This window comes from Histoplasma capsulatum, genomic scaffold (genome assembly GCF_000149585.1).
Source record: "Histoplasma capsulatum NAm1 scaffold_5 genomic scaffold, whole genome shotgun sequence".
In the NCBI taxonomy this organism is placed as follows: Eukaryota; Fungi; Ascomycota; class Eurotiomycetes; order Onygenales; family Ajellomycetaceae; genus Histoplasma; species Histoplasma mississippiense.
Genome location: NW_001813978.1, coordinates 777,587 through 801,017, shown reverse-complemented (window position 1 = coordinate 801,017; position 23,431 = coordinate 777,587). Strand labels below are relative to the sequence as shown.

The window sequence follows — 23,431 nt, the reverse complement described above, 5'->3', positions numbered from 1 at the left end:
CGAAGGATGGTGGCTTGTATGCGATAAACGGCTCTCCTTCCGCTGCAAGCTTCGTCTTGTCACCCGTGGCTTTGAAAGCTGTTTGGAGAAATTGTACTTTTCGCGCATTTCTATCAGTGGTATCCAGCATTATGATTGTGTACGAGATGGCGCGGTTGACGCCGGAGCTGTCACCAAGAGCGAAGGTGGGAGGACTTTGGGCGTCTGTTGGGTGTTAAGACATGATATACAGTGAGGGAGAGTGGGAAAAACGAATAGTCTGACCATTTAAGCTGATAGTTTGGCCATTTGTAATGCCCTCGGATGCATCGCTGCCAAAGCTCACTTGCAGCCCCTCTGTACCCGAGCTCGAGAATGATTGGGCTAGGTCTGCTGGGACGGTAACTTTCTGGGCGGCGGCGAGTGCGAAGAGAGTTGTTACGCAAAAGTGGGATTTCATGACGCCAGATTGCGGTAGTTATATAATTACCGCGCACATATGTTGAAAATTGATAATGGTAGTTGGACTTAATCTTCTTTTCTTTGATGGCCACAGTCAAAGCAATAGATGGATCAACGAAAGAATATTTACTCGGAGCAAACAGATGATAGCGCCTTATAAAGGAGTAAAATACTAGAAAGAGCTCTATTCGATCTAAAGGAACATAGAAATTTCCTTCAGAATTTGTATAAAAATTTCCATATCAATATGGAACCCAGAATGGGGAAATATCGAAAGAGGGGACAACCTCCAACACATCGTTGACACAACCAATCAATGAGACAACAACCGAATAGATATATGGGGCATCAAACCGCCAATTGTCTGAATTTGGCACTGGCATCGCCCCTTTGGGTAACTGGCGGAACATGATATGAGATTCTTGACGTTTCAGAAATGTAGCAAGCAACGGTAAGGAGGTTGGCCACTGGCAGTTATCAAAGTTGGGAATTTGGCAGTATTTTGGCATCAGCAACTCAGGAGGATTCGATTTATTTACTCTCTCATGTAACGATTCTTATCGATCGAGTTTATTTATATATAGATCATTATGGCTCGGGCGGCGTCGGTGCACTGTTGTTTCAGAGGAGTTGCTGAACATCAGAAATAGGGGTTATATAGGGTTATTCAAGTCACGTGGATTGAACCGATTATCAAAAAAAAAAAAAAAAAAAAAAAAAAAAAAAAAAAAACCTGCTTGAATCTTCTGCAACCCTCTTGATAAAAAGGGATGGGTGAATCAAATGACATCAGAATATCAGTTTTCGTTCCCTGCATCGAAGCCTACTGCGATCACTTCTCATAGGCGCGACTTTGTTTTTTGTTATCTGCAATTACTATAGTGTACCTGTACCCAGAGAAGAAATAGATGGATCAAATAATCCTGGATAGGAACAGCGAAATAATTATCCAACTGGTGATCAGGCCAAATTTCAAGTGGCTAAACGCTGTCGTAAGGAAAATTGCAAATATAGAAGTCTTTCCGAAACTACCATATCCAAATATCACCACACAGCAGAAGTACCACGGACGGGAGACTCGGGTATTATGACCTCCAGATCAGGACAAACTAGCAGGATCAGCGCATTACTATTATTTCCGAAGGCGGCAAAGAAAAACAAGAGGATTAAATCAGGATGATGTTGTCTCAGGCTATTGGAGAAGGCAGAGAGTTTCTTGGCGGGATGCTGGATCACTGCGAAAGCTCTCAACTCCGATCAAACATTCACTCTGCTGCCAGGAGCTTGTTTGATAACTGGAATTCTCCTTCTTATCAGGACCTCGATGTGGTCGAAAATGACGGAGAATCCAATGCTTCTGGTAGAAAATGCGTTAAGGAAAAATAAACCCGTTATTTTCGGAACGTGTCCACTGCTAGAATCCTCTGAGCCGAAGGTGGAACAAAACTTCGCCAGACGCCATTCGGGTGCAAAACAGCCGCAGCAATTCTACGGAGTAACAAGTTACTGCGCAAGATGTTTCCCCGCGACACTTCAGATAATACTACTGACAAAATCCTCCAAGTAAAGGGACGACCGCGGCAGAGACGTTGAGTTTTTTCAAAGACTTGGCCACAGAATCACTTCACCAAAATCAATTTATAGTTAGGGTTAATAAGTCACATGTCCAGATACCGGTGTGCAGAACCATCCATGGCTCTCCTGGTTCCTCACCGGCTAACCTTTTTATCTCCTCATCAATCCATTATCTTAGCTGGCTAATCTGTGCACCGCTATTTCCAGACGGGCGACTGTGCTGGAAATTGGGGTTGAAGTTAGTAACCTCGCAACTTCAAGCAAATCAGGCCTTCGGCCCGTGGAGTCTTTGCCTAGGCAAAATGGCGTTTCTCCAGCAAATGGGTTTGGGTGGGTTGCTCTCTCCTATGGAGATGAGCCGAGGATGTCGCAATTCAGTGGGGAAATTTTTGAGGAATAAGAAGCGTTGCAAATGTTATCTTTGACCTCTGGTATAGGTTGCTATACCAAGTTCATCTCGTTCTTTCTCTCTGTTCAATCTTATTGCCGTCCTTCTCATACATGGCAATAGAATTGAATCTGTTATTTCGTGAACCTTTGGCCAACAACTGTCGTGAGATTTGCTTTCAATTGCCTGTTCGAATTTTGGTAAAGTCTAATAATACTTGAACTTCGCGCCAAGTAGCTGTTTCGCAGAACAGAGGGGCTCGCTTTGTCACCGGAACCAAGCAAACTGGAAGCAGGATGGCCTTGGGTACTGCTACCACATCTCCGCTCTTTAATAGACTACAAGTTGGCTAACAGATTGATTGAATAGCTGCTGCTGCTGCCGTTGCCGGTATCGGTGCTTTGGGTGCCTACCTGGATGGCAAGTACCAATTCAGACGGGACGTCTACACAATCCACCGGATGAGACGTAGTGAACGCATTGCTGCCCGCGCAAGTAAGTGATCCCGCTTACTCACTTTTGGCATCACCAATTGGGCTGATAGCTCATGTTCCAACCATAATTTAGAAGCAGAAGGACGGTTGAACGTGTGGTATGTCTTTAGGAACGTGGTCGAGAAGTACCCGGATGCGCCCTGTGTCTGGTCAAGGACCGGCTCATATACATTTCGTGAAGTTCTTGATATTGCCTGCCAGTATGGGAATTACTTCCTTTCCATTGGCGTGAAGCGTGGCCATTTGGTGGCATTTTACCTACAGAATTCCCCCGAATTTGTGTTTGCATGGCTCGGCCTGTGGTCTATCGGTTGTGGTCCCGCAATGATTAACTACAATCTCACAGGCGCGGGCCTAATTCACTGCCTCAAACTCAGTGGAGCAGATGTCATAGTTGTGGATGCAGACGCTGAATGCACGGCACGGATTCATGACCAGAGGAATGAGATTGAGAATGATCTCAAGATGCATCCTGTGTTTTTAGATGATTCTCTCAAGAGTCATATTTCCTCATTTCCGACAGCTGTTTCGGATAGAAGTCTTCCTCGCAACATGCATGGTGAATTCCCATCTATGCTTCTTTATACCTCAGGTACAACGGGGCTACCCAAAGGATGCGCGTTTACTATGAATCGGATGTATACCACGATCTTCCAGAAAGATTTACGCGACAGAGGAGGCTCTGGAGGTGACAGGTGGTATGTATGCATGCCGATGTACCATGGTACTGCCTCTGTTTGCATCATAGCCTGCATACTCACTGGTGTGAGCGTTGCTATAGCCAAGCAGTTTAGTACGAGCAGGTTTTGGAAAGACATTCATGATTCCAAATCGACATACTTCGTTTATGTTGGGGAGACAGCTAGGTATCTACTTTCCGCCCCACCCTCGCCATTGGATCGCGGTCATAATGTTCGCTGCATGTACGGCAATGGCCTGCGACCGGACGTTTGGGAGAAATTCCAAGAAAGGTTCGGTATTCCAAATGTTGCAGAGTTCTTCAGTAGCACGGAAGGGCTCTTTACGTTGATCAATTACGACAGCGGTCCCTACCAATCCCGTTGTGTCGGACATCACGGTGCTATCCTCCGCCGCCTGATGCATAATGTTTATATCCCCGTTGTTATCGACCCCATGACTGGAGATATGTACCGCGATCCGAAAACAGGTTTCGCAACGCGTGCTCCCTACAGCGAAGGAGGCGAAATCATCATCTCCGTGCCCGACGAATCTGCCTTCCAGGGCTACTGGAAGAACCCCGACGCGACAGCTAAGAAGTTCGTCCGGGACGTTTTCAAGAAGGGAGACATTTACTATCGTACCGGGGACGCGCTTCGCCGCACAGAAGATGGCCATTGGCACTTCCTCGATCGTCTCGGCGACACATTCCGCTGGAAATCCGAGAACGCATCCACTGCAGAAGTAGCCGCCGTGCTGGGCGAATACCCCGGTGTCGCCGAGGCTAACGTTTACGGCGTCTCTGTGCCTACCCACGAGGGTCGTGCCGGCTGTGCGGCTATCCTCATCCAGCCTGATCAACGGGCCAACTTCGGCTTTGCCGCTTTTGCTCGATATGCGCGCGAAAGGTTGCCGAAGCACGCAGTTCCGGTATTTTTGCGCCTAGTCGAAGCTTCTAACCACACTCACAACCAGAAACAAAATAAGGTCCCCCTGAGGGATGAAGGCGTCGATCCCGACAAACTAGGGTCGAAGGCTCCGGAAGGAAAGAATGACCGATTCTTGTGGCTTCTTCCACAGAATGATACATACTTGGACTTTGGGCGAAGCGACTGGGAAGACCTGGTCAGCGGCCGCGTTAAGCTATGAAGCGAGTAACTATCGAACAGATCATACGCCTTACACTTTAGCCCTTCGCCTACACAATCGATTTCCTCTCTGAGATCTTCCAGCCCCTGGTTTGGTTCGTCGCTTTCATAAAGCCCGCTACTTAGACTATATTTTTTTTTCAAATATGATTATCAAGAGGGATCCAGCAACGCCAAGTCGCAAAATATTTTTAGTACGCACTGCCTTCCTATATAGGCATAGATGCCACGATTCGGCGCTCTCGTGGCGTAGGATTTGTAAATGTCGTATTAATCTAATTGAAAAGCTCTTGTACGTCGGGTAAAGGATATGATAATAAATCCATCACTATAATTAAGAGCTTCGAACCCCGCAGTGGGCATAATCTCATCATCATGATGGATTTGAATGTTGAAAATGAGATTGCAGCAGCTGCTGCTGCCGCTGGCGCTTGTACAGTTGTTTTGAACTCTATTTTTGATGCAAGAAAGCGAGATCTTCCATATTGATATAGGCCGTCAGTTCCATACACCCGTTCTGAATTCAACCTTGAGAAAATATGATGCTAACTTCTTGAATGTTGATGAAGATACTTGCCCCGCGCACGATGATAATGACGCCAATTATAAATCTAATTGAATAAGGAAGGCTGTACGGCGCTAATACTTTGCAGTTGCTGCGTACGGATCGGTGCGAAAACATCGCACGCACGGATCCACACGTTGTGATAGTGGCGTTAATCAAAAATGCCACCGAATGCCATGTTTACGTGAGGTTAAACTTAATAAGGAAGGCGGTTACTGCGAAAGGTGTTTGCAAGGATCCCTCTATTAGTATTGGATGAACCGCTTGTATGGTAGATGTTCGAATACTGGGGACTACATTAGTCCAATGGAGGCAGTCGAATTAAATGGGATGAAAACATGATTAACGGATTTATTTACGTATGGTCCACTCCCTTCGCGCACGGTTGCGAAAGAACATTGGGCAACGTAATAGTTGTTTTTTTTACTATTACTCGTTCTTTGGCACAATATCGTACGGAGTATGCATATCAGTGTAGCTCACATCCCTAAGTTTCCTTCCAAATCCCAATTGCGTTTTCCCCATTTGAAATAACCTCCTGTTCCGTCGAACACAATACTATCTCGCCCCGTTAGAATCTTAAGTGATGAAAATCGGAGAATTCAAACCGCACAAATGGTAACCGCGTTAACATCGATTTAATGGAAATGTAGCATTGAACACATAAGGAAATAAGTTCAAGTTATTTCACACTTCCTGAATAGAGGGGCCTGAACGCGCCACTATCTTGTAGTCCACCATCCCACCCTCATGGCCCCAGTATCCGGCCGCCAAACAAATCAAGACGTCCAAAAAAATCATCTGCCGCCCTCCCACTGTCGACACTCTGCCATGGGCTTAGGATTTTGTCCCTAGTATTTGGCTGGTATGTCAGAGTCTGAGACACCCGAACCCGCTCCTTCGTTGCAACCTCAACCTCGGCCTTCCACTCGGGCGAAAGCTTGCTCCAATAAAGCGTTCGCAAGTGCGGCATAAATGAAACGTCCTGGACACAATAATCTATAATACTCTGAGGAATGGGTCGGAGGTTGAATACTTCATGGGATCCACCACGCTCCGGGGCAAAGAGCCGCATGCCCTTATCCTTACTCTCTTTCCACACTCTTCTAGCGCTAGGAGAAATTCGCAGATCGATCTCTATACACCTTGCCAGGCCCGAGACGAACTTTTTCCTCGACAGCGGTCCGGGCCTGCACGCGCTTTCCTCAAGCTGTAGATCTTCGACTCCTTGAAGGCGAATGCCAAAATGGAAAAACAGCGCATTCGAGTCGTTTCGGACGTCGAAAAAGACCTTGGGTGTCGCTGGGCATTCTAAAATGCTCTTGAGCGATTTTCCATTTGTGCCAGTTGTCGTGAAGGCTTCCTCGCCAAGGAGATAGATATCGATGAGATACACGTGCTCTGCGTGATGATTGAGCAGTTGAAGGATAGAAATGCTGCCTTCGCGAGAGAGCTTGATGCCTTCGAGATCGATGTACAGCGACGGAGGATATGTTGGTAGGTTGTCGAGGCTATCGATAAGCTCGATTAGAGAGCCAGCGGTGTCAACCACGCTGGAGGAGACCATGGTTGTAGCTTTGTATGTGAGCATGAGAAGGGTGGCTCAAGAAGAGTGTGAAGTAGGCCTCACGCATATTCCTCGAGTTATTTGCCTGGAAATGCCGCACATATATCTTTTTATTCATATGTGTGTGTGTAATGTGTATCGTTATATGCTATTTCCCTCGGATGGATCTTTCTCTCAAATAGGCATGTACTGTGCAGTGGAATCTCGCCGCTGGTGGTGTCTTCCAGGTTCATGCAGCTATTTTATAGATCAACCCTGCATGGACAGCCAAGGTTGGCTGTTAGAACCTTGGATCTCCCAAATAGAGGTATACTTCGCTTGAGCGTCGACTGCATTAGGACCTCTGGTGCAATATCCAGCCAGGCCATGGAGCAACCCTAGCCAGGTCAGCCAGCGGCGTCAACTAGTGTGCGGCATCCTCTCCTTTCCATCGTATGTGGAACAGCGCGCATCATTCGCGAAGGGCAACTCAAAAGTTTCCCAAAGGGGTTGCTGCTGGCGGCGGGCATTGCACACATTGCACACATTGCGCGCATTGCACATATTGGAGGTTGGAGAAAAAGCTACGTTGGACGGTTGCAGATGTGCAGTGGCCAATGGCTATGATGCATGCCGGTGGGCGTGTTGAAACAACGGGGAGTTGTCGCTGCGATGTTGGGTGGAGATAGGGCTGTTATCAGATCGACTGACTAATCGCGGGCATGTCCTTTTTGTTAGTTAGTTATCGATATTCTTTAGCTATCTATATTTTGAGCAACCTCCATGGACGGACTACCCAATGGATGTAATAAGATGGCATGAGACACAAAGTGGATGATTTCTGAAGACTTAAGTATCCCCCCTTCGTATTTGTTGGGTCCTTGTAACTCTTTCAGGGTTCCCAGACATGAATATGCGAGCTTCATTCAAGCCCTGCTCAAGCTCCAATTTAGACGAACTGAACCATGAGATACAAAAGACTGCAATACTAAACAATATTTCCACGCGAAGTCGACCTGGATGCCTGCAGCGAAACACGACTTTGATCAGTTGACTTGTCCTGTTTTCTAAGGCACTAGTCAGGAGCATGCACCCCCAAATTGATATACACTAGACTTTCACATGGGCCATGCAGATTATGATGCTCAAACAAAGTATGGGCATTCCTTGTGAAAGGTATGCGGGGTACAAAAGACCCTGGGAAACTCTTTTATCCGGTTTATTCTTCGATGCAAGGACAGATTCTCCTCTCCATTCCGCTTTCGATCCCTCTAGGTTTACATGCGACATGTGATCGGCTTCGTGTCCAGGCCCCTTTGGCGGAAGACAATGTCTCCCCTATATTTGATGGATCGGATAACTAAATGGTGTATTTGTTCCTTCCCGGATAGCTCCAACTCCAGAAATGGCGCTTGGTTGCATAGTACTTGTGGACTTGCGTTCCGTCGACCAACTCATGGCCTCGCGCAATTGCGAAAATTCGCCCCACGGAAACAACCGACGATGGCTGCAATGCTCCGGAATGCTTCTTATGCCTGATTCGGGAACCAGTGGAAATCCTTCCTTGGATGACAACTTTATCTGGTCCCGGTCAGTGAAAGCCAGCTGGTGATACCTCTCCTTGACCTTGTGAACAGAACCAATGCAGCGATAACGGCAGCTAATGCATACGGCGCTGCATCTACGACGTTGTATCCGAGTCATTTTTTCACGTTCCTGGACGCTGGCCTCGGTGCCAACTTGGCGGACCCCCTCCGATGGCGACCACGACTCAGGCGTCACAGGCAATTTCGCTGATTTTGATATGATGCGACTCGACTATTCCGGAAGCACACTTGAGGGTCAACTTTTTACTATGCGGCCTCGTGTCGAGCGACGGGATGTGCTGCCTAGCTGCACTCTTGAGTATCGATGCCCCTCCCGTGGTATGGAGCCAGGAGGATAGGGTGGGTGCAGAATATAAGTTGTCGGAATACTATACTCTGCACCATTTTCAACTATTGACTAGTTATCCTTATCGCTCATAACGTGAATTCGCCGCGAAACTAAGTGGAATGTTGGACACGAGATTGAGGGCTCATTCTTGAAAATGACATTTGAGAATCCTTGAAGAAATTTAGTTAATGTCATGTGCCAATTTGGACATTTTTACCCACTATTAGGAATCTGCTTATTTCGGTTGCTTGTGTTGCAAATATCATATATCGAAACCGAGAACCTGGGGAAGGCCCAGTTTTTCAGCAAATATTTATTGAAAGCCAGATCGCGGGGTTTTTTCTTTCTTTTTTCTTTTTTTTTCCCCCTCCAGAAACCACCGTCGTATAAATAATCCGACATGTGAAAAGAACGTCTCTTGTATATTATATGGATGGATTTTCCAATTCACTGGGTTCCCCATTTTCCAGCGATTGACCTTCTGTCGACAAGGAGACAGCTCGATGGAGAACTTATACGCCGCAAGTTAGTAAACGCGACAGGGGGTCTTAAAAAAGATAAAAATGAATATAAATATAAACACAAAAGTAAACATAATACAAAACTTTTTGGTATCTGACTTTCTATTAACATTTCAATGTAAATAAATGTACATGTAAATACAGACATACAAAAAACAACAAAAATGCACCTTTGCCAAGCTTGGATATCATGTCATCCATTTTTCGACCGACCTCCTCTACCTAAATTTTTGACGGTTTACTCATCCACGGCACCCAACAGCTACATCAAACTTACCATATCTCTCCATTTTTCAGCGTCTAGAACAACTGGCACATAATTTATTTCTTGGACAAATTGAGAAGGCCCTGGAGGTTGATGCTCTTGGGGCGCTCGATGGGCAGGCCCAAGGCGCGGCTCCAGATGAGCTGGGCGAGTGGGCCGAGAGCGCGGCTCACACCGAAGGTGACGGTGTAGTAAAGGGGTTCTTGGAACCCGTAGTGATGGAAGAGAACACCTGAGGCAGCGTCGACGTTCGGATGAGGGTTCTTCGTCTGTTTTATCATAATATTGGGTTAGTTTTCACATAGATTCCTTTGGAGTAATGGGGAGGGGAGGATTTTACCTTTCCGTGCTCAGCCAACACGCCGGGGGCGATTTCAGAGTTCTTCTTGACGAGCTGGAAGACCGGGTTGGCCATTATGTCAGGCCTGGTGCTGGCGAAGTCCATCAGAGCCTCGAAGCGAGGGTCTGGCTTGCGCAGAACACCGTGCCCGTAGCCGGGAACGACCTGACCGGATTTGAGAGTGGACCAGAGGTAGTCCTTGACATCCGCATCTGTGAACTTGTTGCCGATTGCGGCTTGCATCTTCAGGATCCAGCGGAGCACTTCCTGAGCAGCAAGGCCATGGAGGGGACCGGCGAGACCGAGGAGACCAGCGCTGTAGCTGAGGAAGGGATCGCTTAAGGCGCTTCCAACGAGGTGAGTGGCGTGGGCGGAAACGTTTCCACCCTCGTGGTCACCGTGAAGGGCGAGGTAGAGCCTGAGAAGGTCGTGGAAGCTTCCATTAGCCTTGCCGCCCTTTCCAAGGAGCTCTGCGAAATTGTACGCCCAGTCCTGTGCGGGGTCGAGCTCCTGTTTGCCCACCTTCTCGATCTCATTGGGGCGGAAGACCAATGCTGCGAGGCGGGGGATCTTGGCGAGAAGAGCAATACTGTCATCAAAGGTAGGCTCCCAGTAGCTGGCCTTGTTGAGACCATCGGCGTAAGCCTTGGCAAACTTGGACTCGGTGTTCAAGGCCGCAACTGCGATGGATAATTGGGTCATTGGGTGCATTGTCCTGGGGAAAGATTTGACAAGGTCCAGAATGTGCTGAGGAAGGAGTGATTTCTCTGCCAGTTCACGGGAAAACGCTCGGACCTGAGGTGTGGTCGGAACTTGACCAGTGAGTAGCAGCCAGAACATCGCCTCGGGGAGCATCTCAGTTCCAGAAGTGCCCTTTGGCAACTCCTTCTGGCAATCTTTGATGGTCTTGCCATGGAAGCGGATGCCCTCGTTGGCGTCCAGTACGGAGCCCTCCCAAACCATGGCCTTCAGGCCTCTCATGCCTCCGATGGTGTTGGTAATGGTCACCTCGCCAATGACGTCCTCACCACGCTTCTTGACCTCCTGGAACAGCTCCTTCTTTGCGGGGATAGCATTTTGGAAAGTGGTCTTGAGGTCAGATTCTGCGGTGGAGTAGTAGCGAGAAGCCGGGACAAATGACCGAGAGGCAATCTAAGATAGGCAAAAGTGAGCACAGGAAGAAATGAAAAAACCCGAGTTGAAGTACCGGCCGGGATCGCAGTAGCACTATACCTGAGACGCCCTCAGCACCTGTCTTGTAGTGCCTCTAGCCAATGCCATTTTCGGAAGTGTATTCGGGGGGATATTGGTCAATTGGAAGAAGAGAGGTGCAACAGGGCGAACAACGCTTAAAGGGTATTTTGTTTGTTGGGATTTCTGGGAAATATTGGAGAAAGTTGAGGGAAAATCGCCGGGCGAGAGCCGCCCGCCCGAAACATCGGCTAGGCTAAACTGCGGCTGGAGACGGATCTCGCTGGGCGTTTGCCGAGGGGCTTCACGGGAGATGAGGATACAAGGAGCAACCAGCAGGGGCAGACAGTGAGAATCCACTCGTTAACTCGCTAATTGCTTAGGGTTTGCCATATGACAAGCTGCCTCTTTTCTTCTACATGACCATCGTGCAGTTTCTGTGCCGTCATCATCAACGGGCTTGTAGAAATCCGAGTCTCCTCAGCTTCTGGTATGTATATATTATATTCTACTTGCCACCTTGAGAGACGAGCTCTCTCTCTCCATATATACATGAAAGTTCGCCAAGTGCCTAAATGCTGCCTTGCACCATTTGTATTCTGGAAAGAAGCTCTTTCGACTCAATCCCCTCTTGCTGACCATGTATAACAGCCTCTTCAGATATACGTAAAAGTGGAACTCCTTGGGCACTTTTTCCTACTGGTTGAACCCGGCACAGCTGGTCAGGGCAGTTATTCCAAAGGCAGATCATGATTCGCAACGCTGCTCGCCGTTTGCCCCGACAACTTCGTCCATTCTCTCGCCCTCCCTCTCTCTCCTATACTGCCGCCCGAACGTTCTCCTGTGGCTGCCCATGGATGGCGTCCCAACTGCCTCCAGTCAACCCACCCGTCTCAGTGGCACACGCATCCGACTCATTCCAGCTACTACCTTCCTCTGAAAAGTCAGGGCCTGCTGAAGATGAGCTTTTTGAAGAGCAGGTACAAGCTGTGACCAAGTGGTGGAACACACCGCGCTTTGAGGGTATCAAGCGTCCATACTCAGCAGAGGCGGTTGTTAGCAAGCGGGGTTCGCTGCAGCAGACTTATCCAAGCTCGATTATGGCCAGAAAGCTATTCAATTTGTTGAATGAGAGGGCAAAGGCTGGAAAACCTGTACATACCCGTGTGTGATGAATCCAGCTCTTATTACCTCTTGAGTATTTTGATCTCTCCTAACGGAAATACAGTTGGTGCTATTGATCCCGTCCAGATGACACAGCAAGCTCCCAACCAAGAGGTGCTGTATATATCAGGGTGGGCGTGTTCATCCCTCCTCACCACCACAAATGAAGTATCCGCGGACTTTGGAGACTACCCTTACAACACAGTCCCAAACCAGGTCCAGAGACTCTTCAAGGCTCAGCAAATGCACGACCGCAAAGAATGGGATGCGAGAAGGAAGCTTTCTGCAGAACAGCGCAGGACGACGCCGTACACCGATTTCATGCGACCAATAATCGCTGATGGCGATACAGGGTTAGTTGCGGTCACCGCTGAAATTCAGAGCGCGTTTTAACAATTTTCCAAATAGGCACGGAGGCCTTACGGCAGTATTGAAACTGGCCAAACTCTTTGCCGAAAACGGAGCCGCTGCTGTCCATTTCGAGGACCAGCTTCATGGAGGCAAAAAATGCGGCCATCTTGCCGGCAAGGTGCTTGTCCCCATTGCCGAACACATCAACAGACTCGTCGCCGCAAGATTCCAATGGGATATTATGGGAACCGAAAACCTTCTCATCGCCCGAACGGACTCGGAAAGCGGCAAACTCCTAAGCAGCACCATCGATGTCCGGGACCATGAGTTCATCCTCGGTGTGACTGAAAACTCCAGTCCGCTCGCCGAAACACTACAGAGAATGGAGTTGGACGGAGCCCCCGGCTCTGAGATCGACAAATTCGAGTCACAATGGGTTAAAAATCATAAACTTGTTACGTACGATGAAGGTAATCCTAGGAATATACATGAATAACTTCTCCCCATTAACTACTATTCATCTCCAAGGCACTAACATCCGTATACAGCTGTCGAGCAGCATCTTAAATCCGAGGGAGCCTCACAGTCATCCATTGACGCCTATAAGAAGCAAGTAACCGAAAACCGGGACATGTCGATCAATGAACGACGAGCTCTTGCAGGCAAGTACACAAAGTCGCCCGTATTCTGGTCTTGGGATATTCCCCGGACTCGGGAGGGTTACTACCATTACCTTGCCGGTAATGCTGCGGCCACGAAACGTGCGATCAATTTTGCCCCCTACGCTGATTTGCTCTGGGTTGAAACTGGCGACCCGAGTGTTGAGAAGGCGGCGTCGTTCGCAGGAGACATCCGAGCAAAATACCCTGGCAAAAAGCTGGTGTACAATCTCAGCCCTTCTTTTAATTGGATGGGACACGGTTTCACCGAAGCCACTCTCAAGTCGTTTATTTGGGATATCGCTCAGCATGGGTGAGTTATTCTTTCATTCCTATTTACTTGCTTGAGGCCCCTACTATATTAAAAGCCTCGTGAACCAGGCGATTAACCAACTGTCTCTAGTTTCACCCTTCAACTCATCTCCCTCGCCGGTCTCCACACTAATGCTACCATGACAAGTGAACTTTCTCGCAAATTCAAAGACGATGGCATGTTGGCTTATGTGAACCTCGTCCAAAGGCGAGAGAAGGAGATGGGGGTTGACGTCCTCACGCACCAGAAATGGAGTGGCGCCCCCTATATGGACGGCATTGTCGGCTCTATCCTCAGCGGCAGCAGCTCTAACAAGAGTATGGGTGAAGGGAATACTGAAGATTGTATGTTTGAACCAATTCAACTCCCTTATTTCTCCACAAAATAGAGAACCAAAGCAGGCGCTGTACGCTAATCTATTAATCTGCAGCTTTCTAATCCCCGTGAGCAACTCACGCATTATTGCCACGGGATCAAATGGAACGATTACGTTTGATTTTTCTAGAAATGTAGATTTTACGGATGAGGCTTTGATAGTCACTGCTTACCCATCCAGCTCACCACGAGCTCGATTGTCAATGGTCTCTCTTGTCTAAGCGGTTCAAGCATCCACGGATATCTAAAGGCTAAGCGCGCCGTTGTGTAGTTGCCGATCTTTGTTCGTTTAGCGGCTGCAAGCACTGTTGATTACTGCACTGGAGTCGAATTAAGACTATCTCAATCTATGGATAGACATCTGGGTGCCGAACAACCGCAAATCTGCTATGTTATTATATATAGATGCCCAACCTAGCACCGCTATCAATATTTCAAAATACTCCTCCTACTTCTTGTATATTCAAAGGCGTAAATCCCTTCGGACCCTTCCTGTGGCCAGTTCGTTGGTAGAACGCTGACTAATCAGAAAATTCCCGCCTGAAACTTTTTTTATCGCTCCAACGTAGCCTTATCCCAGTGTCGCTTCGTTTTTTTATTTTATTTTTATTTTTATTTTTATTTTTATTTTTTTTTTTTTTTTTGCACCCTCCATGTTCTTGTTTCGCAGTTTATAGCGCATTTAATAGAGCAACTTTCTTGAAGATATCATCTATTTAACGTTTTCCTCATTATTCATTTTGTTAGACTCGTCTCAAATTTTGCGATCGCACAACAATCTCCACTCTTCACACAGCTATATATATATTCGAATATATTGATTTCTACCTCTCCTGTGGTGTTTATTCTCTTCCCTTAGGCTTTCCTTGGGCTTTCCTTTTTCCGTTGAAGTATGCCACATCTCGTCTCGCCATCACGATCACCCACCATGTCATCCGCGCCACTTGTTATCCCGAAGACCCCATCCTCAGTTCCCCCCTCCGAGGAGGAGGTTGCCTCTTTGATGAACACGATATTGAATGCAGACAAATCGCAAGAGTCTCTAGACGCCTCCTATGCCTTGACAAACCTCCTCATCCAATCCGTCGGATTTCGTGGACTACACGGCTATGGCTTGTTGAGGGGCATCCAAAAAGCGGCAGTAGATAAGAAAAGCGGGGCAAAGCGAGAGAGTGCAATGCTGATATTAGGCGCCCTTTTCGAGAGGTTTCCTCGAGAACAACCGCTTAGCGAGGTTATATTCTTAATTGAGGACGGGGGGCTGCTTTCCCTGGCCTTGGATGCGCTAGGTGATAAGGGTGCTGTGGTGCGGGAGGCCGCCAAATATGCTGTTGATGCGCTGTTTGCTTGTTTGAAGGTTGAGTCGTTGGTCACCGCCTTTGTTCCAGCGCTATCGGCGTATCTTAGCAAACCTACTGCGAAGTGGCAAGGTGCTGTGGAGGCTTATCGCCTTCTGGAAAAAGTGGCTGAGAAAACTCAGGCTGGTTCGGATACTAAGGAGGAGAGTCTGCGAAAGGACTTGCTCCGTGATTCTGTGGGCAAGTGTTTAAAGGATTTGATCCCTATCGTCGAGTCCGGCATGCACGATATGAAAAACGAGGTCTCAAAACAAGCTGTTAAAACCATGACTGCTCTGACGACAGTCCTCTACAATGACGATGTAGCTCCAGAATCCCACTGCTAATTAAAGCGATGGGAAAACTCGACGCACAATTTACAAAGGCATCCATGCCTATCACAGACTACGTTCGTTGCGTTAGTTACCTCCCCCGGTGCTAGCCCTTCTCACTCCTCATCTTGAACGATCTCTGAATACACATACAACCCCACAAGAAGTCCTCGCCAAACAGTCGTTGTCGTCGAGAATCTCACAAAGCTCGTCCATGATCCTAATGAGGCAAAGGACATTTTTACCAAAGTTGAAGCCAGGCGTGCAAGGAGTGAAAGACAGAGCTTCGCTACCCGAGGTCCGGGAGCTAGCAACACGAGCATTGAATGTCATCCAGAAAGCTATGGGCGATGACAGCTCTAACTTGGCCAACGGGGCTGTGGCCCAAGTCACAACAGATGAAGTCCTGAAGGTGTTAGAGCAGCATGTAAAAGCCCATGGCGGCCTTGCGCGCAAGGAAGATGAACCATTCTGGGCTATCACGAAAACATATATCTCAGAAATGGTTCGGGACGACGTGAATTCACGACTTCTCCAACGCATCCCACTTTGCATCGGACCTTATCTCAGCCAGTTAGTCAAAGAAGGACAAGAGGCGGTTATCGCTTCGGCAGTTCACGCCCACTTCATAGAAGAGGACACGCGGAAATATGGAGCACCAGTGCAAGAAGATACAGACGAGGTGGAAATTGTCAATGCGGATTTCTCTCTTGCATATGGTGGCATGCTTCTGCTCTCCCACACAAACCTAAGACTCCTCAAGGGCCATCGATACGGACTCTGCGGGCGCAACGGAGCGGGAAAATCCACTCTGATGCGCAGCATTGCGGAGGGAAAGCTGGAGGGATTTCCTCCCAAGGATGTCTTGAAGACATGCTTTGTGGAGCATAACCAAGGCGAAGATGCGGATTTGAGTATTTTGGAATTCGTTGCTAAAGACCCGGAACTGGCTGCAAGCGGCAAAAAACGAATTTCCGAGGTTTTGAGCGAGGTTGGATTCACTGCCGGCCCCGGCGGACGGCAACAACAGAAAGTTGGCTCGCTTTCCGGTGGGTGGAAAATGAAACTGGCTCTGGCACGAGCAATGCTCATGGGGGCTGACGTTCTCCTTCTTGACGAACCGACCAATCATTTGGATGTTGCGAATGTGAAATGGTTGCAGGAATACCTGAAGAAACACACCGAGATCACCAGTTTGATTGTCAGTCACGACTCCGGCTTTTTGGACGAAGTGTGTACCGACATCTACCACTATGAAGGAAAGAAACTGGTATGGTACAAAGGCAACCTTGCTGCGTTTGTCAAGGTTAAGCCGGAAGCGAAAAGCTACTATACCCTTAGCTCGTCGAATGTTCAATTCAAATTCCCTCCTCCGGGTATCTTAACTGGGGTCAAGTCGCAAACCCGTGCCATCCTTCGCATGACTAACGTGACTTACACTTACCCTGGAAATTCGAAGCCTTCTCTAATAGATGCAAGCTGTTCTCTGACACTTTCCTCTCGCACAGCCATAATCGGCGGTAACGGAGCGGGCAAGTCCACTTTTATCAAGCTGTTGACTGGAGAGCTTATTCCTCAAAGTGGCAAGGTTGAAAAGCATCCCAACCTTCGAATCGGGTACATTAAACAGCATGCCTTGGAGCACGTGGAGATGCATATGGAAAAGACACCCAACCAATATTTGCAATGGAGATATCAGAATGGCGATGATCGGGAGGTGTTGATGAAGCAAACCAGGATCTTGACTGAGGAGGACCGTATCCAAATGGAGAAAACAATCGATATCGGAGATGGGAGAGGCCCTCGACGTATCGAAGCCTTGATTGGTCGACAAAAGTTGAAGAAGACGTTCCAATATGAAGTGTAAGCCGTTTAATCCTCTTCCCTCCAAATCACTTTTCATTTCTTTTCTCGTTTCTGTCCCCATTCCCTTCTCTGACATTCAAACCAGTAAATGGGTTGGGATGCTTCCCAAGCACAACTCCTTCATCTCTCGCGAAACCCTTTTAAAAGAAGGCTTCCAAAAGCTCGTCCAAGAATACGACGACCACGAAGCCTCTCGCGAGGGTCTAGGCTACCGCGTCCTGGAACCGAAAGTAATCTCCAAGCACTTCGAAGACGTCGGCCTCGATCCAGAAATTGCAAACCACAACCAAATCTCCGGTCTCTCCGGCGGCCAAAAGGTCAAAGTCGTCCTCGCCGGCGCGATGTGGAATAACCCGCATCTCCTCGTCCTTGACGAGCCCACTAACTTTCTGGACCGCGACTCGCTGGGCGGTCTTGCCGTCGCCATCCGTGACTACAAGGGGGGCGTGGTGATGATTTCCCATAACGAGGAGTTCGTCGGTGCGCTATGCCCGGAGCAATGGCATGTCGAAAACGGCCGGATGACGCACAAGGGCCATATATCGCTCTCCCTCGACCGGTTTGAGGACAGCTCGCGCGGACCCAGCACTGTAGCTAGCAGCGTCGTTTCCAGCACGGTGGCCTCTGCGGCGGCGTCTGCAGTTAATTCTGGGGCGGAGGATGCGGGCGGAGAGTTGAAGTTCAAGGCGAAGAAAAAGAAGAAGTTGACTCGTGCGCAGATGAAGGAACGTGAGGTGCGGAGGCGATTGAGACATATTGAATGGTGCGTTGTCAATTCATACTTCTCATCCTTGTTTGATGGGTGGACTCTGCTAACATACAACGTTCCTCTTTCCAGGCTTAACTCTCCCAAAGGCACACCTCACCCGCCAGACACCGATGATGAAGCATAGCGTTTTCGAACCAGCGATTATTTTTGGTCGTAAAAGACCGAAGTTAATGATGTGAACATAACGGGGCTTCCTTTATTTTTATTTTTATTTTTTTTCCCCCTCTTTTTGGTTTGGATTTTATTCTTTTCTGTTTTTTTATGTTTTTACGTTTGCAGGTCGGGATATCATACATGCGATGGATTTCTTACATAGACTCTTTTACTCCTCTCTCACATCGTTTCGCGACATTCAGTTCTATTGTCTCTTATTTCTTCCACCATTTTTCTCTTTGCCCTCTTGCGTTGCAACCGCGGAGATTGTGATAATGATATGTATAAATACGTATATATACTCTCTCCGGGTGGTACCTTTCATTTTCACTCAATCCCGTCAAGAAAAAGCTATAGACGGAACCGGTTTGGCGTTCTTGCTGCTTATGTTAAAGCTCCTTTTCGTTTCATTGGTATGGATATTTCACCCATTGGAGTTGTTAGGTAGCAAATATTTATTTATTTAGAGTTCATCTGGTTCATTCCCATGTGAAATGAAAGGCAAAAGAATGTTGCCTGGACTTGGAGATTCCTCCTCCTTGCTCTCATCAACTTTTTATCAACCACGAATAGGAATATTAATTTTCCCCACCCAATCGGGGATGTTTCATCACTATCCCCCCCAACCCCCAAGGAGCGTTATTCGTTTCTCTCCCCATCACCCTGCGAATTTTGAAAGAGTCAAATCGAGACTTCGACTTCCTAGAAGAAATTATCTCACCCATTGCCCAAAGCCCAAACCAGCTCAAGCAAATGTAGAAGTGGTTTTGTGGCAACAAAAGAGTGCTCGGACCTCGCCGACGCTCAAGCGGGCTCCATGTGCTCCAAGCGCAGATCGATTTTGCGCTTTGCTTGAAAAAGGCTAACGCACGCAAGGAACGCCCAAAAGGACAATCCTCCAGACAGAGTCGTATTCCGTAACCCCCACTTTCTATTTTATTGTTGGGGTCCCACTCGTTCCTTGAGAAAATCTAGTAGCCGGGCTTACAAGGTACTGCGTACGCCGCCGTATGAACTTGTAAAAGGCAAAAGAATCATAATCTAGCGTAAGTACTCCCAGTATACAGCAATATGATGTCAAACCTTGACCCTGTTCCTGTGGCGGTATTAGTAATCCGGCTGTAGTGAGATGGAACCGAGGCGAAAAAAAAATCAACAAATTCAATCTGATCAAAGACACCGAAAGCCACTTTTCCCAGTTTTCCATTCAATGGCGCTGAAGTTTGAAGGATCGTCAGCCACACCCGCGTGGCATACCGGTAACGACTCACCAGAGCAAAACACACGAACCGATACCGCCTGTTTCATTTGGCAGGCTCAAAAATATGCGAAATGTTCGTCATTGTGCATGCGCCAGTGACACGCTCCTCCTACAGAGCACCCACGGAAGAAAAGAAAAGCAAACAAAAAGAAGAGAGGACGATGACGGCTCGAAGGGAGACATAATAGCCGACAGTGGCCTAGGATAGCAAGGTTCAAGACTCACCGGAGCGATTTCCCATACGGGGGGGTTAATTAGACCCGAGAACCTATCCCTGCCTGCGAAGTTTTGCCCGCGACATTATTATTCGCCCTCGCCGTCGTCATTGCAAACCCTGTTCCTCCGCTAGAGGCGGGGAATCAATCCCTTGGTTCGTCCACAGAAACAGTGGTTGGTGATGGCGGGTGGCTCTTTTGTTTAAGCTTTCCCAGAATCTGGCATGGGCAAAATTCCAGCAGATTCACGTGACCGGACAGCGGTGCCATCACCAGCTTGCCGGCGCCATTAATCCTTGAAAAACTCTGGGATCCGCTAATCTTTTCGGGTGCTCTTGCGCTCTTCCTCTCGACGTGCCAGGCGCCGGTATAAAAGCGATACGGGATCCCAGCCCGTCCCGGTCCTTGGGTTCGTCTGTATCCCACCCGTGAGCCCTTTGACACTGACTGGCGGTTGACCTTCGTCGCCGCCCTTTATTGTTGTTTCCTTCTTCTCTCCTCCCTCCCTTTTCTTATTGCCACGTCTGGCCATCTACCTGTTTGTCTGTGTGTAGCTGTGCTGTGCTTGGATACTGGCAGCGGCTGGTGCCTTAGACGACCTGTACGAAACTATTGATACCCAGTGATTTGGCAGTCTTTTACCACAGCGGCTGGCTCAACCCGCTTTGTTGTTGTATAGCCTTTTCAGAAACAATCGAGATTATTTTCTTCCTTCGGACAGGAAAAGTCATTTGCAGCAAAAAGAATATCAAATACGTGGTGACACGGGGTTGTCTTGTGCTCATCTAAATTTGAAGTGACCGTTTATCACGCCCACAGGCGACAAAGCTCACGATATTCCCACCCCCAATGCGCCGCTCCCTGTTCAAAGTACTTTCACTTAAAACCAGTCGAGCCAGTACTCAAGCCCAATGCAGCAAAGGATATCGTGATTATCGTATCATTCATTCCTTCCTAAGCGACAAGTATATATTGCGTACCGACGCCCTTTATTTGCTACATCTCATTGCTTAAACCAATCAATATCTGACAAAAACAAACCAACAAGAGGGGGAAAAAATCTTGTTTCCAAAATCTCTGTGAATTTCCTATTAGCAGAAGAACTAAACTATAAATCAGCAACCATGTCTCAAGAAATGGACAAAATCGATGACGTGGTGACGTCTCCGACCAGCGATCCCGGCTCCAAGAGCTCCCTTGACGAAGATGCCATGAATCTCGCGGCCATGGGCTACAGCCAGGACATGAAACGCAAGTTCTCGTTGCTGTCGTTGCTCGGGGTAGGCTTCTCACTGACCAACTCGTGGTTCGGCATGTCTGCCTCCCTGGTCACGGGCATTCCGTCTGGCGGGCCGCTGTTGGTCATGTACGGCATCCCGTGGATTGCGTTCATTTCCAGTTGTGTGGCGATAACACTCTCTGAGCTGGCGAGTTCTATGCCCAATGCGGGAGGCCAGTACTTCTGGGCAAACGAACTGGCATCCCCCAGATATGCGAACTTCGCGTCCTACCTGACCGGTTGGTTCGCGTGGACAGGGAGTATCTTCACCTCTGCTAGTGTTGCGCTCGGATTGGCCGCTGCAGGCGTTGGAATGTGGCAGCTTGGGCATCCTGACTTGTAAGAATATCCCACCCTGAACAAATTCCTGGGACAATGTTTGGTAATAGACATTGTTGTACTGATGCCTACGTTACCTCACTTGAACCAAAGCTAACTAAAGATTATTCAGCGTCATCGAAGCCTGGCACATCGTCGTCGCCTACCAAGTCATCAACACCTGGTGCTTCCTCTTTAACTGCGTGGGCAGGTTACTCCCTAAGGTCGCAATGACAACCCTCTATCTGTCCCTCATATCCTTCACGGTAATCCTCATCACCGTCCCGTCCAAAGCGCCCACGCACCAGGATGCCAAATTCGTCTTTGCGACCTTCATCAACAACACGGGCTGGAAATCCGACGGCATCGCCTTCATCGTCGGCTTGATTAACCCCAACTGGGTCTTCGCTTGTCTCGACTCCGCCACCCATATGGCAGAGGAGGTCGCTAGTCCCGAGCGATCCATCCCCATCGCCATCTGCGGCACCGTCGCTATCGGCTTTACCACCGCCTGGTTCTACTGCATGGCCATGTTCTTCAGCTTGAGCAATTTCGAAACTCTCATCAGCACGCCAACCGGCGTGCCCATTCTCGAGCTCTTCAACCAAGCCCTGGGCAGCAAGGCCGGTGCCATCGCCTTGGAATCCCTGGTTCTCTGCACCGGCTTTGGATGCCAGATTGCCTCCCACACGTGGCAGTCGCGGCTGTGCTGGTCCTTTGCGCGCGATCGCGGCCTCCCGTTCCACAAGTACCTGTCAAAAATCCACCCCAAGCTCGACGTGCCCATCGCGGCGCATGCGTTCAGCTGTTTCATCGTCGGCGCATTGGGGCTGCTCTATCTCGGCTCCTCCACCGCCTTTAACAGCATGGTGACTGCGTGCATTGTCCTGCTGTACATCTCGTACGCGATCCCGATTACTGCGTTGCTCATCCGCGGGCGGAATAACATCAAGCGCGGTCCGTTCTGGCTGGGGAAATTCGGCCTCTTTGCGAACATTATAGTTCTTTGTTGGACGGTGTTCACCGTTATTATGTATTCGTTCCCCTCAGTTTATCCCGTCGAGACGTCCAGTAAGTATTTTAACCGCACACGCTAGTCCCTTGCCGGCGCGAAGCCATCTTTCTATTCTCCAAGAGCAACATAGGACTCGCTAGCTAATGTATTATCGCCTCTAGACATGAACTACGTTTCCGCAGTCTATTTTGTCGTCGTCGTCATCATCATTGCCGACTGGTTTCTGCGTGGACGACGCGAGTACCGTGGCCAAGGAGAGCGCCACGGGGAGGCGGAAGAGATCCTAAACAGGAAGGCAAACACTATCCGATAGTAAAGATAAATAGATTTATATAACATTCTTGTTTGTTTGTCTGTTGACTTTGTTAGCTTGCTCGACTCTTCAGTGGAAGGCACTGCAATTGGTCACCATGTGAAGTCCCATTAATTATCTAATATATACCTCCAGCCCCGAGCAGAGAAGCTTTGCTCGGGGAAGAGCTCAAATATCGAAATACATAGCCTCAAAAAACGGGGCAATCCACTAGTGCGATTGCAAATTATGTTGCTGTTTCTGCATGTAGATAGACAGTGCATGATAGGACAACACTCCTAGCAAAACAGAATTTCCACCTTTTCATACCTTGGAACCTCTGCTTCTTATGTACTGTACATAGATCCCTCCAGTTATAGCACGTTTCCATGCCCTCGGGAGGCTCGGGAGGCTCGGGAAGCGCGCTGCCCGCGCTCTTCCCGGGACGTTAAAACAGAACCAAACAAACAAACAATTTACCTTGGAACCTTACATCCGGGCCTACGGATCAAACCCGGAGCTCCAATAATTCCGGTCTGGCCCTCATAACAGCGGCAAAGGTCAGAGCTTCGGGGAAACAAAGCCCAATTGGCTAACGCCTCCCACACTAAAATTTAAGCTTGTTTGGACGCGTGCTTGGCAGGG

The 23,431-nt window shown here is 48.5% G+C and overlaps 7 protein-coding genes across 7 annotated transcripts; 4 read left to right on the top strand and 3 right to left on the bottom strand.

Annotated features, from left to right (window-relative positions):
• Positions 1 to 1,777: 1,777 nt before the first annotated feature.
• HCAG_05092 (conserved hypothetical protein) lies at positions 1,778 to 4,725 on the top strand (the record flags this gene model as incomplete). The annotated part of the gene is made up of 5 exons (XM_001539575.1): positions 1,778 to 1,936; positions 2,195 to 2,393; positions 2,774 to 2,899; positions 2,972 to 3,596; positions 3,693 to 4,725. The coding sequence occupies 5 exons, from the start codon at positions 1,778 to 1,780 to the stop codon at positions 4,723 to 4,725; spliced, it is 2,142 nt and encodes a 713-aa protein (XP_001539625.1).
• Positions 4,726 to 6,037: 1,312 nt separating this feature from the next.
• Positions 6,038 to 6,856, bottom strand: HCAG_05091 (predicted protein; the record flags this gene model as incomplete). Its single annotated transcript, XM_001539574.1, has 1 exon — positions 6,038 to 6,856. One exon carries the CDS (start codon positions 6,854 to 6,856, stop codon positions 6,038 to 6,040), a length of 819 nt encoding a protein of 272 aa, XP_001539624.1.
• Positions 6,857 to 9,612: 2,756 nt separating this feature from the next.
• On the bottom strand, positions 9,613 to 11,177 carry HCAG_05090 (2-methylcitrate synthase, mitochondrial precursor; the record flags this gene model as incomplete). The annotated part of the gene is made up of 3 exons (XM_001539573.1): positions 9,613 to 9,825; positions 9,897 to 11,048; positions 11,130 to 11,177. The coding sequence occupies 3 exons, from the start codon at positions 11,175 to 11,177 to the stop codon at positions 9,613 to 9,615; spliced, it is 1,413 nt and encodes a 470-aa protein (XP_001539623.1).
• A 659-nt stretch (positions 11,178 to 11,836) lies between these two features.
• Positions 11,837 to 14,012, top strand: HCAG_05089 (mitochondrial 2-methylisocitrate lyase; the record flags this gene model as incomplete). Its single annotated transcript, XM_001539572.1, has 6 exons — positions 11,837 to 12,251; positions 12,316 to 12,604; positions 12,660 to 13,072; positions 13,151 to 13,574; positions 13,665 to 13,918; positions 14,005 to 14,012. 6 exons carry the CDS (start codon positions 11,837 to 11,839, stop codon positions 14,010 to 14,012), a joined length of 1,803 nt encoding a protein of 600 aa, XP_001539622.1.
• Positions 14,013 to 14,877: 865 nt separating this feature from the next.
• HCAG_05088 (mRNA export factor elf1) lies at positions 14,878 to 18,377 on the top strand (the record flags this gene model as incomplete). Its single annotated transcript, XM_001539571.1, has 3 exons — positions 14,878 to 15,609; positions 15,710 to 17,481; positions 17,570 to 18,377. 3 exons carry the CDS (start codon positions 14,878 to 14,880, stop codon positions 18,375 to 18,377), a joined length of 3,312 nt encoding a protein of 1,103 aa, XP_001539621.1.
• Positions 18,378 to 20,198: 1,821 nt separating this feature from the next.
• Positions 20,199 to 20,414, bottom strand: HCAG_05087 (predicted protein; the record flags this gene model as incomplete). Its single annotated transcript, XM_001539570.1, has 1 exon — positions 20,199 to 20,414. The coding sequence occupies one exon, from the start codon at positions 20,412 to 20,414 to the stop codon at positions 20,199 to 20,201; it is 216 nt and encodes a 71-aa protein (XP_001539620.1).
• Positions 20,415 to 21,006: 592 nt separating this feature from the next.
• On the top strand, positions 21,007 to 22,921 carry HCAG_05086 (choline transport protein; the record flags this gene model as incomplete). The annotated part of the gene is made up of 4 exons (XM_001539569.1): positions 21,007 to 21,500; positions 21,613 to 22,550; positions 22,656 to 22,806; positions 22,864 to 22,921. The coding sequence occupies 4 exons, from the start codon at positions 21,007 to 21,009 to the stop codon at positions 22,919 to 22,921; spliced, it is 1,641 nt and encodes a 546-aa protein (XP_001539619.1).
• Between the last annotated feature and the right edge of the window lie 510 nt (positions 22,922 to 23,431).